The following is a 16,012-nucleotide window of genomic DNA, read 5'->3' as shown; positions in this document are numbered from 1 at the left end:
AGTTTCACGGGAATGTAAAAGCTTTTTTTTCCCCCCTCCTTTGCTCAGTTTTTCTTCAGAGTAAAATTTGCAGCTGGGGAAATTTAACCCATAATATTACAGCGGTGCTTTTTGCTTTTCATTTTTGTTTTGCTAGGGCAACAAAAAGCCTTATTCCCTTTCAATTCAGAGTCTCACTCACTGTTCTTGAAAATTCTCTTTGGTTTTGCTCTCAAGATGGCCTTGCTTGCTGAGCATGACTCACTGGTTTAGTGACTCAGAAGTGGCATCTAGAAGACAAGGATGTACAGTTATCAAGGCACTTAGTGGCATGTGGAGCCTGCCCAAAGCTTTCACTAAACCCAGTTATTGAGATAGAGCGGCATGTCCATTAACAGCTGTTTACAGTGGTCATTGGTGCCAGTTTATTTGAAGCTCGAGGTCTGCCAGAGACGTGGCCTTGTTGTGGAAAGCTCTGAGGTTTGGCTCCATCCTTGTCCCTTAACTGGGTGTGACCTTGAGGTTTACTGTGGGGCAACGCAAGACTTCCGAGAGTTCACCTGGCCCTGCTTGGAATAGCCACAGAATCAGGAGGTCTGAGCCTTCTGTAAATACTGTGTCAGGAGGGAAAGTAAAGCTTCTTTTTATTTGATGAGGGCTTCAAAGCTCTTTCAACTTGATTTTTTTTTTTAGAAGATCAATTAAGGATGGATAGAGAAATGGACACGTGATAAGGCAAATACACCAAACTCTACTTGGATATGGGGCTCACTGTACAATTCTTTCTACTTTTTTTGCATGCTTGAAACTTCAAAATACAATGTTAGGTAAAATGCAGATACCCTTAGAAATGACTATACTTTTGAAAAAATAATTACTTCTTTTTAAATATCAACTAGCGGCCTTCCTTCCCTTCTCCCACTTCCTTCCTACTCCCAGCATGAGTCTTCTTTGTCCAGCCAGCTTGCTTGATTAAAAAGGTCCTGGAGTGAAGCTGGTTAGGTACTCCTTTATGCCAAGGGCTTTATATTCTTCCTCATATGTAATTCCTCACAATAACCCTACAAACTCGTTATTATTTCCCATATTTTATGAGGAAACTGAAGCTCAGAGGGGTGAGCTTGACCAGTCATAAAATAATAATATTAATCTTACAGCATTTATGGAGCCCTTACTTTTTGTGTCAGGCTTTGTACTATGCACTTTACTGGTTTTAACTCGTTTGAGCTTCTCCCAGTTGTAGGAGTTAGGTACCATTATTACCTTCATTTTACAGATCGGGAAATAGAAACTTAGAGAGGTACAAGAACTTGTCCTAGCTTACTCTAAGGGCCAGTAAATGGCAGACCCATGTTTGAACCCATCCTCTTCTGCTTTAGAACCCTTGCCCTAGTATTCAAACCCAGGTCTTGGCATTCCTTTGCCTAATTCTATAAATCGGCATACCCTGTGGAAACCTCTTGACCTGAGGCCACAAGCTCCTGAGGACAGAGAATGTTTTGTTCAGTACTGTCATTCCCAGTGTTCAGAGCAGTACCAGGCACAATGAATATTACTGAATGAAAGAGTGCATGAATGGTGGCTTCTCACCACCTACTCCCTCACCCTCTCAGCCCCCAAAAGTGCTCCTACTGGACACACTTTGGCTATCCCGGACTTGGTCCTTGGAGATAAAGATGCCTCTTTCTTTGATGTAGTTTATGGGCCAGTGGTTCATTTGGTGGCCGGTAAGGAGTTGTGATGAATGCATATTTTCCTTATTGATCTTAAGTTGTCAAAGAGGAGCAGAAAGGTATTATCCATTGCCAAGGAAAGATGGGAACCAGAAAAAAAAATACTTAAAATTTCCTAAAACTTTCAGGGAGTCTCCAAATTGTGGCGGCAGCTAGAAATCAACTCAGGGACCCCCTAGTGGCCATGAAGCTTTTGCTGTATAGCTGTATTTGACTCTTGGGCTCCAGTAATGAATAGGTGAACACTGGCAATTAGTCCTCTTACATCTGCCCAAGCAGTTGGTAATTATACCTAACATTTATATAGTGTTTAGTTTACAAAGCAGTGCCTCTGTTCTCCTTTTTGATCTTCTGAACAGCCTAGTACGTATACAGGGCAGCTATGATTATCACCACTTTACAGATGATAAAACTAATGCCAGAGGGGTTAAGTCATCTGCCCTATATTACTCAGTTAATAAATGGCAGATATAGGTCTTCTACCCTCTTAACTTCTAGTCCAGCATTTTTTTTTAATGTCAACATTGCCTTTAATCCAGTAATTTCTGAGGATGAGAGTAACAGGTACATATATTTCTTTTTGTTGCTCTTCTCCCAACTTAGTTAGGTCCTGGATTAGGTCAGTTAATCTTTCTGGATATCAGTTTACCAATCTGTATAATGGGGAATCAACACCACCCACAGTGAGTGCATATGAAGCAGATGAAATTGTGAGGGTCCCGAACTTAAAAAACAATTCCTGAGGGAAGATATTCGAAGGAGACTGTGATGACTCTTACCCATTTTCCATAAAATAAGCTAAATGTCACCTCTCCTGGCCACCCTATCTAAAATGGCACCTCTGTTCCTCATTACTAATCTGTTTCATTTTTCTTCACAGCGTTTATTGCCATTTATTGTATGTATATATTTGTTTATATATGGCCTATCTGAATCCTCCCACCCAAATGTAACAGCCACCAGAGCAGGGACCTGAAACCCTTACTGGTGGAACAGTGCCTGGCACAAATAACCATTTGTTGAATGAGTGATTGAAGGAATGAATTAATGAATCTGAGCTGTGTAATGATTCAAAGTAAGCTTGATTGAATGATCGAAAGATTTGCTTGAATCTTCTTTGCCCTCCAACAGAGGGGTCTCATGGTTTGGCTTCCTTACTTACATCTATTCCTGGCTCAGTCACTCAATGGCTACAAGCAATCACTAGAGCCTCCTTGAGTATCAACTTAGGCCTGGGTGGAATGGGTTCCATAACCTGTGTCCGTGCAGCAGACACAGGTCATTGTATTGCAGTATATGCCTCTGTATTCTAACAGCCTGTAAGCAGCTTGAGGACTGAGGGCTGGTCCAGTACATCCTTGTATCCCCAATGCTTAGCAGAGAGCCTGGCCCAGAGAGAAGTAAAAGAAATGTTTGTTGAATGAATGAATGAATATGTAAGAGGAAACAAAATACAGGGCTCTTAGTCTCCCTGCAAAGTTGAGGTTACCATCTGAAAATAAGCCTGGCACATGGCACAGACATTCCCCTTTCCATTTCAACCAGATCTCTTCAGGGACAAGGAGGCGCTGAACAGTTGGTTCCCCATCCTGAGGGAAAGAAAGGCGAGCGTAGGCTCCAGATCCAGTTCCATGCCGTGTTTTGGAATGTGTGTTTACGGCTGCCTTCATCCCCATCCTTTCCGCTCTAGCATAAGCAAAATTATAACCCGGCACACCGACTTGCTTGCAATTATCATAGCCCGGGTGCTCCTCCGTTGAGGGACTTCGCCCCCTAGACGGCTGACTGACTGTGAATGACAAATCAAAAGTCAGGGTTGCAGAATCAGCCGGACTTTCCTGCTCATTTGCAGCAGAGGGAGGAAGCAGAGAATGAAAGATTCTGAAAATAAAGGTACGGGGTCGACTGCAGAGGGGGGGCATTTAAAGATCTAGGGATGAGCTGTCACCCCACAGACGGTTTAGTTGGTGTTAATGGCTGATTTAACATTACTATGCATATATAACTTTAAAATTCTAGTTATATAATAAATAGGATGACTTTTTTAAATGACTAGCTTCTAGTTTCCAAATATTGTGTCATTCAATTTTCCATTTTCGTAGTACTAAATATAACTATATTCTTGCATTCTTCATTTAGTCTTGGCTGAGTAACACGTATTTTCATTTCACAGATTTCCTTATAATATCTGCCAGAATTTTGATAATTTTATTTTGGGGGGATGTTTACAATACTTAATAATGAATATGTAGGTTTTCAATGCATTATTAGAACTGGAATATCTGAAATACTTGGGACTTGAACAGTTTGGGTTCTCAAGACAAACATTTGCAGAGAATCCCTTAATGAACATTCATCTTTTTAGGAGGGCTCTATGGGGAGCCGTCCCTGACCTTCAGAACTGTTTATCTTGCAGAGAGACACTGGGATGCAAACTGTCCCCACTCGCCTGCCTCCACCCTGCCTCCACCCGCATCGGGTACCTCACCCCCCCCCCGCCCCCAACATTCTAATTCTGTTGGAGGGATGCGGGGGATGAAAGAGACGGATTTAAATGATAACTCAGGAAAGGAAAGTGTTCACTCAAAATGAGCCAACCAAATTTTAAGTTCGACAACAAGGATTCTGGAGGATTTGGAGGTTTTAAATTGTGAGGCTCCTTAAATTTTCTGCCGCAGTTGGGGGAGGAGCGACAGACCCCTAGGTCTCCGGAGGCTACACGTGTTCCCCGATGCTGTTTCCGGGGGAGCCCTTCCTTCCTACTTCGTTGGTTGTGCTCCTGGGCCGAGGAACGAGCAGAGGGGCCGCGCGCCCTGGGGAAAGCGCTCGGGCTGCCCCCGGGACTGAGGACGCCATCTCCGCGCCTCGGTGCCCTGCCCCTGCTTCGGGAGCGCTAATTTTAGGGTCCGCCGGCCCCCCTTTCTTTCCACCGGCTTTCAGTGTTCTCGCCCAGGGCCGCTGCGCAGCAGTCTGCACCCCACCCTCTCCTCCTGGTGCACTCCCTTTAAGGAGGTCCTAGCGCTCTGCCCTTGGGCTCGGGGGCTGGGGGGAGCAGGTGGAGGCTGGCACGAAGCACCGCGGGCGGTTTACACGCTGCCCCTTCACCGCCTGCGCGTCCAGCGACCCTTCTCGCTCCGGAGTTAAGTTGTTTGGGTCATCAGTGCAGCAACACAGGCCCCAAGCCTCCTGCACGCAGGGCCGCCTGGCTTGGCCTTCTCCAGTCCCCAGGAGTCTGCCACTTTTGTCTGGTTTGTTACAGGATTCCTACCTGGTGATGGGCAACGAGGTATATATATATCGAGAGATACATGCACACATATACACACACACACACACACACACATATTCCACATTTGAAAAAGGAAAAGTAAAAAAAAAAAGACCCTGCACACAACCTGATGCCAGTGGGGAGAATGGTATTTTAATCTACTAAACTGTAATGAAGGCTCTTAAGCAATCTTACTTTCCATAATTGAGTCTTTAAAAAGGGCCGGGTACCTGGTTTGGTATATTAACACATCATAGGCTTGGATCATTCACATCCACGTATCGATTTGTGTGGTTTTGATGTTTAAATTTTAATTAAGCAGCCTTAGTGGGGATGAAAATAGCCATGCATGCACCTGTAGGTGGAAAGAGGACCTGTTCACTCCTGTTTCTAAGCCAGACTCTCATGGGTGAATAGTGTCTCTGTGTGTATAAAGTATTTAAAATCAACTCTAAGAATGTTGGCTTTTCCTATGTTGTTTTTAGTGCCTGGGGAAAGGGTTTCTAGAAGGAAGAAATTTGCTTATTTGCCAAGTCATGCTAGGCCACGGACATGGTTTAGAAAAATTTAAAGCTACCTGAATTGGAGGCTCAAGTTGAAGTTAATATTCACCATTGTTTGCAATTTAAAAACTCCTGGATTCTCAGTGTACCAGCATGTTTTAAAGCTTCACATCCCCAGCCTTTTTTTTGAGGGGAGTTGGTATTTAGAATTTTTGTTTCACTTTGTATTGGAAAGAACCTTGGGTTCGGAGTCAGGGTAGGTAGGTTCTGGCTTGTTCAGTCATTTACTCATTAATGACCTAGGACAAGACCCTTTATTTCTTTGGATCTCAGTTTCTTTATCTCTAAAATGGAGAGATTTGATACTAGATTACTGTTTTTCAGATTGTGGGTGGTGAGAAAACAAGTTAGTGAGTCTTAAGCAACGTTTTAGATAGATGAAATAGAATAGAAAATGTCATAAACCATTGCCCATGGTAAAGGTAACTATTTCCTGAAACTTCTGTTTTAGATATTTATGTTTATGTGTGTAGGTAGAGGCTATATTCTGACATCAAATCTATTTTTTGCTATGAGTTTTGGTCAAAAAAGTTTGAGGAACACTGAAACAAATCATAGCTTATTAATTTGGTTTTCAAGGGGTCTGAAAACCAGAAGTTTTATATGTATATATATATGCATATTTACATGCATATATAAACATCTGTAAATATATGTACATCCATAAATATATATGTACATATATATATAGAGAGAATAATTTTCCTCAGATTTTCAAAGGGGTCTAAGACCCCAAACAGATTATGAATTATTATATTTCTGAGGTCCATCAAGTCTCTGCCAAGCCAATTTCTTTGAAAACAAAGAATCCCTGCAGGGCTGGAAGATAGGTATATGTTGATAGAGACCAGCTGAGTGGGTGATGTGAGGCGGAGGTGTGTGTGTATGTGTGGGTGTGCCCATGGCAACCAGACCATGAGACCTATTCATAGGTACCAGTTGGTGACCTGAATATGAAACATAAAAACATGGAAAATTGAGAGTGTTTGTGCTGAAAAGGACCACAGAAGAATTATTAAAATGTTATGAATTGTTTGGAAGTCAACTCTCCTTGTAAAGACGTAAAAAGAGAACCTGGTAAAATTTAAAGAGGTTGACAAGGGCAAATAAATCATCAGGAAGTTGGATGTGAATTTTTATAAGCTATCGTCACATGACTGGTTCAGTAAATGTTGAATTGTTTAATAAGTACCTTCCTTTCTTTCCCCTCTTTTTAGTTCATCTTAAGACAGTTCAGTGAGGTTTTTAAATACAAAAGACATTGCATAACATTTATCCAGCGTATCTCAAAATGTTTGCAAGCCAAGAAAAAACATTACATATGAGGCAATGAGAAAAAAATAGTTGAGTTGGTTAATAAGTAGATATTGGCAAACATGACAGCTAATTATAATAATAACAATCAAAGCTCCTATTTATGACCACCCATTATGTGAAAAGCTCTCTGCGAGGTGCTTTACATGTTGTCACAACACAGCAAGGTAGGTGGTATTTTACATGTAATGAAATGGATTAAGAGCTTTATACAGGGACACATAACTATAGCTAGTAAATGGCAGAGCCTGGATTCAAACCCCAGTCTTTTTACCTTCAGAAGCATTGACATGTAGGCAAGAGCTTAAAAATAAGTAGCTCTGTACTCTATAAAGTTACAGTTTTTAATAAAATTGTCAGTATCATTCATTATTAGAATTAATTTACCTATTATGAAAAGGGAACTATGAACCTTAGAAAATGGTGGCTTTTGACTAATTTTTTAGATTGTGTTTATTTGGAAAACAGACATTTTAACTCTTTAAGTCCAACTCCAAATTTCTGTTTTTGTAAGTTCTTTCAGTATTTTATGCAACATGGTCTTTTAAGCAGAGATATGAAAGAGTCAGAATGGAGAATTTGAATATTTGGGTAGAAATTTTTTTGTCTACAAGAGGTCAGATAAAGTAATTCTCCTCTGTCTAGTTTTTATTTTTCTAGGTTTTATTTCAAAAGGGCAAACATGGCATTTGTGAGCAAAGTTATACATAATAATTTAATGTGGTAAAACTAGGACTTGAGTGTCATCTATGCCAGTGGTTCCTGGAAAAATTTTTCACTGGTACTTATTACAAAATATGATTGGGAATTAGAACAGGGTCAGATCCAGACTTCTAGGCCCTAAATATTAAAAAATAGTATGATGTCCATTCCCCAATCTGTAGTTCAAAATAAAATAAGTGTAAAGAAATACAAAAATGTGATTTTTCTTCAACAGCATGACTACTTTGTTACTTTTAGAGAAAACTCAAATTCCTTCAACGATTTTTGTCATTGTTGCATGTGACTGGGTGAGGTGGTGAAATGATACTTTAGCTGGGGTGATTTGTAAATGACTGGGTGATTTCTCAGGGCTACCCTGCGGGAAAGCTGGGATGAGAGACTGGTCTGTGCCAATGATTCTGGATAGGCATGGTATTGCTTCCTAGGGGATACATTGGAAATTTGCAAGGGTGTTCTTTGGTTGTCACATGATTGAGGGACTCTGGTAGCATTCATGGGCAGAAACTAGAAATGCTAGATGTCCTGCAATGTTCTAGACTGTTCCATTCAATGATGAATTAGCCTATGTCCTGGGCTACTTTCAAATTTTTTGCTGAAGAGGTACGTGAAAACCCTCTATACTTTTCTGAGCCTAGTACATAATTGGTTTTATATATACATGGAACTTTCCAGGATTAAAAATGCTGTGTAACGCTAAGGAAGATGATACTTAATTTTGTTTAGAAAATGGCTTAGCCAAAGCAACACCGCTTGTGTTTGAGACACTAATGCAACACACTTGTCTCATTCAGTCTACATACAGGCACAAGTAGCTGACAGTTATATCTTCTAATATAGTCCTGACTGTGTATAATGTTGTTTTATTATAAATAACTTATTTCACTTCTCCTTTACATTACAGTTGAAACATGTATTTTGTTTAATTTTGTGTTAGGTAGGTTATTTCATCTTTGAATTTCATTTTGAGATACTAACCAAGGAAATACAAAATATTTTTATATTTATATATATATTTGCATTACTCAGAGTACACAATTTTGTCCCCCTTAATGCTTTAAAAAATCTGAGCCAACATTTAAACTTTTGGAGATTATAGGTTCAGTGAGGTATTTCTGACTCCTTTGAAAAAGATTGGATCAGTCTGCAACAATGGGATTGAGCTAAACTACTTTCTTTAAAGAGCAGAGATAACTGGAATATAAGAGCTATACCTCTTCCAAAAAGTGATGTCACTGGTCATTGATTTTTTTTTTTTTTATGCTATTGTAAATGGTACTTAGCATTTTTTTTTTGTTTCTAAATTTTTATTTATATTCTTTCAGGACAATTTTCCTCACATAACTGTTGAGGACACCACCATTCTCAAATTTTAGTCTTGGTTTCTGTCAACTTTTAAAAAATTATTGTTATTATTTTTTCAGTTTTATTTTTACTTGACAAATAATAGTTGTGTATATTTATGGGGTACAATGTGATGTTTCAATACGTCTCCATAGTGAAATGATCAAATCAGGCTGATTAGCTTATTCATCGCCTTAAATGTGTATCATTTCTTTGTGATGAGAACGTTTAAAATTCTCCTTTTTTTGGATATATACAACACATTCTTATTAACTCCAGTCACTGTGCCATGGGAGAGAACACCAACACTTACTCCTCTATCTCACTGTAACTTTGTACCAGTTGACCAATGTCTCGCCTTTCCCCATCCACCCCTCACCCTGCCCCCGCCCCCCAGCCTCTGGTAACCACAATTCTATTTTCTGCTTCTGTAAGTTTGAGTTTTTTAGATTCCACATACAAGTGAGATGGTGTGGTATTTTATTCTTTGTGGCATTTTAAAATTTCATTTTCTAATTGTTCCTGGGATACAGAAATATAATTGATTCTTATGTCAACCTTATTTCAATGACCTTGCTACATTTACTTGTTAATTGAAATAGTTTTTATATTTTGGAGGGCTTATTATGTAGACAGTTGGTTTTCTGTGAATAATACTGGCTTCATATCTTGTTTTCCAATCCTTATACTTTTTCCCTCTTGTCTTATTGCACTAGCTAGGATTTCTTTTACAATGTTAAATAGAAGTGGTGATGGTGAATATCCTTATCTTGTTCTTGATCTCAGGGGAAAAACTATTAATTTTTCACCAGTAAGTATAATATTTGATGTGGGATTTATATAGACACTTTTTACCAGATTAAGAATGTTACCTTCTATTCCTAGTGTGCTATGTTTTTATCATGGATCAGTCCTGAGTTTTATCAGATATTTTTCAATATTATGCTGATCATATGATTCTTCTATTTTATTCTGTTAATATGGTGAATTACACTGATTTGTGAGTGCTAAACCAACTTTGCCTTTCTGGAGTAAACTCAACTTCGTTGCGATATGTTATCCTTCTTACGTATTGCTGGATTTGACTTGCTAATATTTTGTTGAAGATTATCTTTGCTCATGAAAGAGATTAACCTGTAATTTTCTTTTGTTGTGGTGCCCTGTCTGTGTTTTGGCATCAAGGATATGCTGACCTTATAAAATGGATCAGGACGTGTTCCCTCTTTGTCTATTCCTTGAAAGAGTTTTGTAAGATTAGAATTATTCTTTAAATGTCTGGAAAAATTCACTGGTAAACATTTGGGTCTGGAAATTTTGTTGGTGGAAGGTTTTAAAATATGGATTCAATTGTTTCATAGTTATACAATTATTCAGGTTTTCTATTTCTTTTTGTGTTTTAATAAGCTGTATTTTTCTAGCAATTTGTCCATTTCATCTGAATTTTCACATTTATTAGCATAGGGTATTATTTATATCCTCTTTTGATCTTTTGAATGTCTTTAGGTTGTGTGATCTTGTCCCTATTTTTTATTCCTCATAGTGACATTTCTATTTTTTATACTGTCAATTCTCATTTATTTTGATACATATTGCCAAGGTTTTATGAATTTTAGTAATCTTTGCAGTCTTTCAATCCTTGTCTTGTTTGCATTATACATTTTTTCCATCTTATGAGTTGCTTTTGTCTTTAGTATTTCCCTTGTCGTTTCTCTTTAGCTGTAATTTCTGAATTAGTTTAGTTTTTTTAAATGGAAGTTTTAATTTTTGATTGTCAGCTTTTCTTTAAAAAATACTTTCATTCAAGCCTATACTTTTTTAAAGCATAGCTTTTTCAGCACCTTGCAAGTTTTATATCATATTTTATTATTATTTACTTTAAAATACTTTATACTTTTCCATTTTTTTGACCCACAAGATCATACTTTTAAATTTCTAAGCAGTTGAAGAGTTTTTAGTTATTTTTTTGCTATTGATTTCTAGCTTACTGTCATTGTAGTCAAGGAATATTCTTTGAATGACTTAGAAATTTTTAGAAACTTGCTTTGTGGCCCTGTATATGGCCAATTTTTATATCTGTAGGTAGTATGTATACGATAAAAGAATGTACATACTAAGAGTGTTTGGTTCCATGTTCTATATATGTCAGTTATTTCAGTTTGTTAATCTTGTAGTACGTATCTTCTATATCCTCACTGATTTTTTTTTTCATTCTATTGGTTCCTAAGAGACAGTTAAACTCTCCTGTTATGATTTTTGCTTGCCTATTTCTCCCTTTACATTTGCCAATTTGTGCTTTATTTAACTTTGAGGCTATGTTATTAGGTGCATACCATATAAATTTACAGTTGTTATATCTTCCTTGTGAAGTATCTTTCCTTATCCCTAGTAATGCATTTTGTCTTAAAGTCTACCTTTTTAAAATTCATGTAGCTATACCAGATTTCTGTGGGTTGATAGATACATAGTGTATCTTTTCCTAATTTTATACTTCAGTTTTTCTGTGCCCTCGTATTTAATCTGTTTTTTTTTTTTTTTTAAGCAACCATAACTGAGTTTGTAAAAATCTAGTCTGGACAATTTGATCTTTAGTGTGAGTATTTAAACCGTTTAATATAATTATTGATACGTTAAGGTTCATAGCTATCATGTTACTACTTGTTTCCTATTTGTGTCCCACCTGTTTTATATACTACTTAGCTTTCTTTTTGCTTTCTTTTGGATTCGTTAAGCATTATTTTTAACTTTCCTTTCTTTTCTCTACTAGCATATTGGTTATACATTTGTTATCATTTTACTTTGTGTGTGTGTGTGTGTGTATGTGTGTGTGAGAGAGAGAGAGAGAGAGAGAGAGAGAGAGAGAGAGAGAGATTGCCCCTGGGCTACTTTTTTACTTAATCATGTTTCAGACAATGTTAGAATCTTAGAACACTTTAACTCTGTGTACCCTGTCTTCTCCCTCACTTTGCCTTCTACCTTTTGTGTTACTGTGTTTCATTTGAATTATATATATTAATATATTAAACCCCCATAGGACACTAAAATTATTGTTTTGTAGAATCAGTATACATTAAGATTTAACCACATATTTACCCTATTCATTGCTTTTCATTTCTTCCTGAATTTTTGGGTTCCCTCTGGGATCTTTTCCTTTTGCATTAAAAACTCCCTGTAGTATTAAAACTCCCTGTAGTAGTTGTTGTAGTACATAACTGCTAGAAAAGGATATTTTCAGTTTTTGTGATCTGAAAATGAATTAACTTTGCCTTTGCTTTTGAAGGATGATTTGACTAGGCGTGTAGAATTCTGGGGAGGCAGGTGTTCTCCCAGCACTTTAAAGATGTCATTCCATTGTCTTCTGGCTTTCATCCTTTCCTGGAAAAGTTGGCTGTTAGTCTGATTGTTGCTGTCTTTTTTCTTTGGCTGCTTTTAAGACTTTTGTCTATATATTTGGTTTTCAACAGTTTTCCTAGGTATGGTTTTCCTTGTATTTATTCTGCTTGAGGTTTTCAGCCCTTCTTAAATATGTGTCTTGATTTTTTTTTGGTAATTCTCTTATCTGCCATTATCTCTTCAAATATTGTTTTGCTCCTACTTTTCTCTCTTTCTGGGACTCCAATTACTTTTATGTTAGAACTTTTTACGCTGTTTCTTATATCTCTTGTGTATTTTCTGTATACTTAGTCCTTTATTTTTCAGTTTGGTTATTTTTTACTGGCCTTATAGCTCTCTAGCTCTCTTTGCTGTGTCTAATTTGTTGTTACACATCTATTAATTTCTTACTTTCATTTTGTATTTTTCAGTTCTAGAATTTTTATTAGATTCTTTTAAAAAATAGATTCTTCATCTTGTTATTTGTTTTCTTGAATATACAAATCAGTCATTTTTAAAACTACGTTTGATAACTTCAATGTACAGGTCACTTGTGAGTCTTTTTATCTTTTCTGTTTTTCTTTTTGGTCTTATTGATATGCTTGTCATATTTTTTATTAAATACACAACAACATGTATGAAGATGTTCTGGATTGTGTCATCTACCTGCTGATAGTATTTGTTTTTTTTGTTTTTTTTTTTGCCAGCAGTAGAAAGGAGATCACTTCAGTACAATGAGGCACTCAATCTAGTTAAGGCTGTTTTGCAGACTTTTAAGGTTTGGTCTACTTCCTGTTTTTCCCAGTCTCAGATCACCAGGGGAACTGACTAAGAGTCTGAGATGTTTCTCACCACCTTTTCCCCTTGACAGGTCCTAAACTCCAATTTTTGTCTCCTTTGTACTCTGAATCTGCTGAAAACTTTACTCTGCAAAATGGTCATTATGCTTTTCATTTGCTTTCTCCTTGGCTGCTTTTTTTGTGACAGAGTCTTGCTCTGTTGCCCTGGCTAGAGTGCAGTGGCGTCATCATAGCTCACTGCAGCCTCCAATTCCTGGGCTCAAGTGATCCTCCTGCCTCAGCCTCTCAAGTAGCAGGGACTACAGGGGAGCACCAGCAGGCCTGGATAAATTTTTAAAATTTTTCGTAGAGACAGGTCTCAGCTTCCCAAAGTGCTAGGTTTACAGTCATGAGCCACTGCACTGGGCCTTTTCTTGGCTTCTTAGCCCCTTGCCCTGTGCAGCTGAGTCAGTAATATCTCAAGAAGAAAACTTAAGTCAGGCTCACTTGTCTGAGCCACTCTAGGATGTTCCTTTTCAGTCTTGAGCTCCACGTTTTATCTCTGCAGCCCCATTAGACTGTCAGAAGTTCTGTAGGCGTCTCTGTCTCTTAACAGCTATCCCCTGCCTGGCTTTTCAGCAACTATGTAAGTGGGAAAATGTGCTTGCACAAACTTGGGCTCACCTTAGCCTCCCCTCTTTTCAAGATCTGGCTCCTCAAATCCTGGCAGACTAGCGTTACCGACTTCACAATTCTTGGTCCCCAAATCAAGAGAAATTGGCACAAGACAGAAAAAGGAAGTTATACAGGCAAGGCTTTTTGGTAGTGGGGCTTTTGCTTGAACAAAAGGGAGACAGTGCTGGTTAAGGAGCAACCAGACTGGCTCTTGGACAAAGAGCTGCAGAACTATTAAAGGGTAGAAAGAGAAAGTTCGACTCTATCATTGAAATCATAGAACGTAGATGTAGAGTTTTGTTTTTTTTTTTTTTTTGAGACAGAGTCTCACTGTGTTGCCTGGCCTAGAGTGCCGTGGCGTCATCCTAGCTCACAGCAACCTCAAACTCCTGGGCTCAAGCAATCCTTCTGCCTCAGCCTCCTGAGTAGCTGGGACTACAGGCATGCGCCACCATGCCCGGCTAATTTTTTCTATACATATTTTTAGTTGTCCGATTAATTTCTTTCTATTTTTAGTAGAGATGGGGTCTCGCTGTTGCTCAGGCTGGTCTCGAACTCCTGAGCTCAAACGATCCGCCCGCCTCGGCCTCCCAAAGTGCTAGGATTACAGGCGTGAGGCACTGCGCCCAGCCAGATGTAGAGTTTTGTTGGCAGCTGCCTGTCCAGCGATCATGCTTCTTCATATATTGCGTGTCTCTCTAGCATGTTAAATCTCCACACTTGGTTGTGATTTTTAGCATTAAAATGAGGCAAAAAATCTATGAGCAGTCAACTTTGGGCTTCATTTTGGCAGTAACCGGTTTGTGCTGACTTTGACTGGGTACAGGGGACCCCCTGCTCCAATGGTTGCCAAGTCCTGTTTAAGAAAGCAGAACTACCTTCTATTGAAGCTAAGTGTTAATCATTTTCAAAGCTTTTGTTTAGTATTGTAAGCAGACTTAAGCGTTGGCTCAAGGCTCAGGCAGGTAGCCAAAGTCCACCTCCTATACTGTCTCTCTAGTAGCTTTCCTATTACTTCAAAAAGATGTTTTAAAATTTTTATATAGCTTTTCTAACTGCCCTCAGCAGAACTGGTCTGCTATAATTCACTCAGTTGTAGCAGGAAGTCGAACCTGTTTTTTTATGACATGGACTGTGCTAAAAAATAAAAACAGTAGGCCAAAACATCAAGATATCAATGATATTTTAAATACCCTAATAAATAATAAAGGATATATGCAATTGATTTCCAGTTACTTTTCCTTGCTTATTAAAAGCTTTTCAGTATCTTTCCCCATATTTGCTCTGAAATGCTTGCAGATTTTTGTTGTTTTGTTCCAGATAATATGTATGCTAAAAGACTTCTTTATTTTCCTGAGTCTGGTCCTCCATCCAAATGTTTAATACATTTGTGATTTTATGATTTGAAATTGTCCTCTCACCTCCCAAGTTAAACATGATTCTAAAATTTCCAAAATAATTGAATTATTAAGTTACAAAAAGTAAGAAAAGGAAATGTGGTCCAAACCTTTTTACCATAGCTGGAGGGTTTTCAGCATCCTTCCCGAGATGCAGGGTTGGGCTAGCGCTGCTGTCCGTGCACGTCACGTCATGCCCACGTGCTCAGCCTCTCGGATGCAAGCTCACTTCATTTACTCAGTCATCTCATTTTTTTTGAGCACTTATGCATTCGGGTCTCCTTCCTGTTCAAATCCGTATTATGGTAGTTCTAGGAATTGGTCAGGGCAGTCGGTGGCTCCACTCCTGTGTGACACAGAGCTGAAGGGTGACAAAGTGATTGGTGCAGTTGTGGACATTGTGGAAATGTTTTTCACGTTTTCCCCAACTTTGTGTTAAAACCGATCAAACAAACCGGCACTTATTTTCCAGGCTTTTCAGATGTGTTCTCCCCTCCGATTCCAGTACTCAAAAACGTGCTAAGCCAGGGGGCTTCAGAGGCCAATAATGTTCTGTTACTTGACCTGGCTGCTGGTTTTTTAAGTACATTCAGTTTGTGAAAATTCCTTGAGGGGAACACAGGATTTATTCATTTTTCAGTATGTCTGCTAGACTTCAATACAAATAAAAAATGAACTACCTTTTTAAAGTTAAATACAAAAAAGTGCCAAGGACAAAAAAAGCTCGAGAACCGTTGGTCAAGTTCGGCCTCCTGATTTTATAAATGAGGAACCTGAAGCTTGGAAAGGGGAAATTACCTGGGGATTGGGGAAATGATTCATAACCGACTGGTGCTCAGGCCTTCTGACTCCTAGTTCTGTCTTCCTTTAC

At 38.5% G+C, this 16,012-nt stretch overlaps 1 protein-coding gene across 1 annotated transcript in view; it reads left to right on the top strand.

The window, feature by feature from the left end:
* Nucleotides 1-3,362: 3,362 nt before the first annotated feature.
* DNAJC6 (DnaJ (Hsp40) homolog, subfamily C, member 6) overlaps nt 3,363-16,012 on the top strand; it is a 140,313-nt gene continuing 127,663 nt past the window's right edge. The window contains exon 1 of the mRNA XM_012639475.1: nt 3,363-3,605. Coding sequence (XP_012494929.1) covers nt 3,584-3,605 — 22 coding nt within the window. The 5' untranslated portion in view covers nt 3,363-3,583. The remainder of the gene's footprint in view (nt 3,606-16,012) is intronic.

This window comes from Propithecus coquereli, unplaced genomic scaffold (assembly GCF_000956105.1).
Source record: "Propithecus coquereli isolate 6110/MARCELLA unplaced genomic scaffold, Pcoq_1.0 Scaffold14, whole genome shotgun sequence".
NCBI lineage: Eukaryota > Metazoa > Chordata > Mammalia > Primates > Indriidae > Propithecus > Propithecus coquereli.
This window is presented reverse-complemented; position numbering and strand designations above follow the sequence as displayed.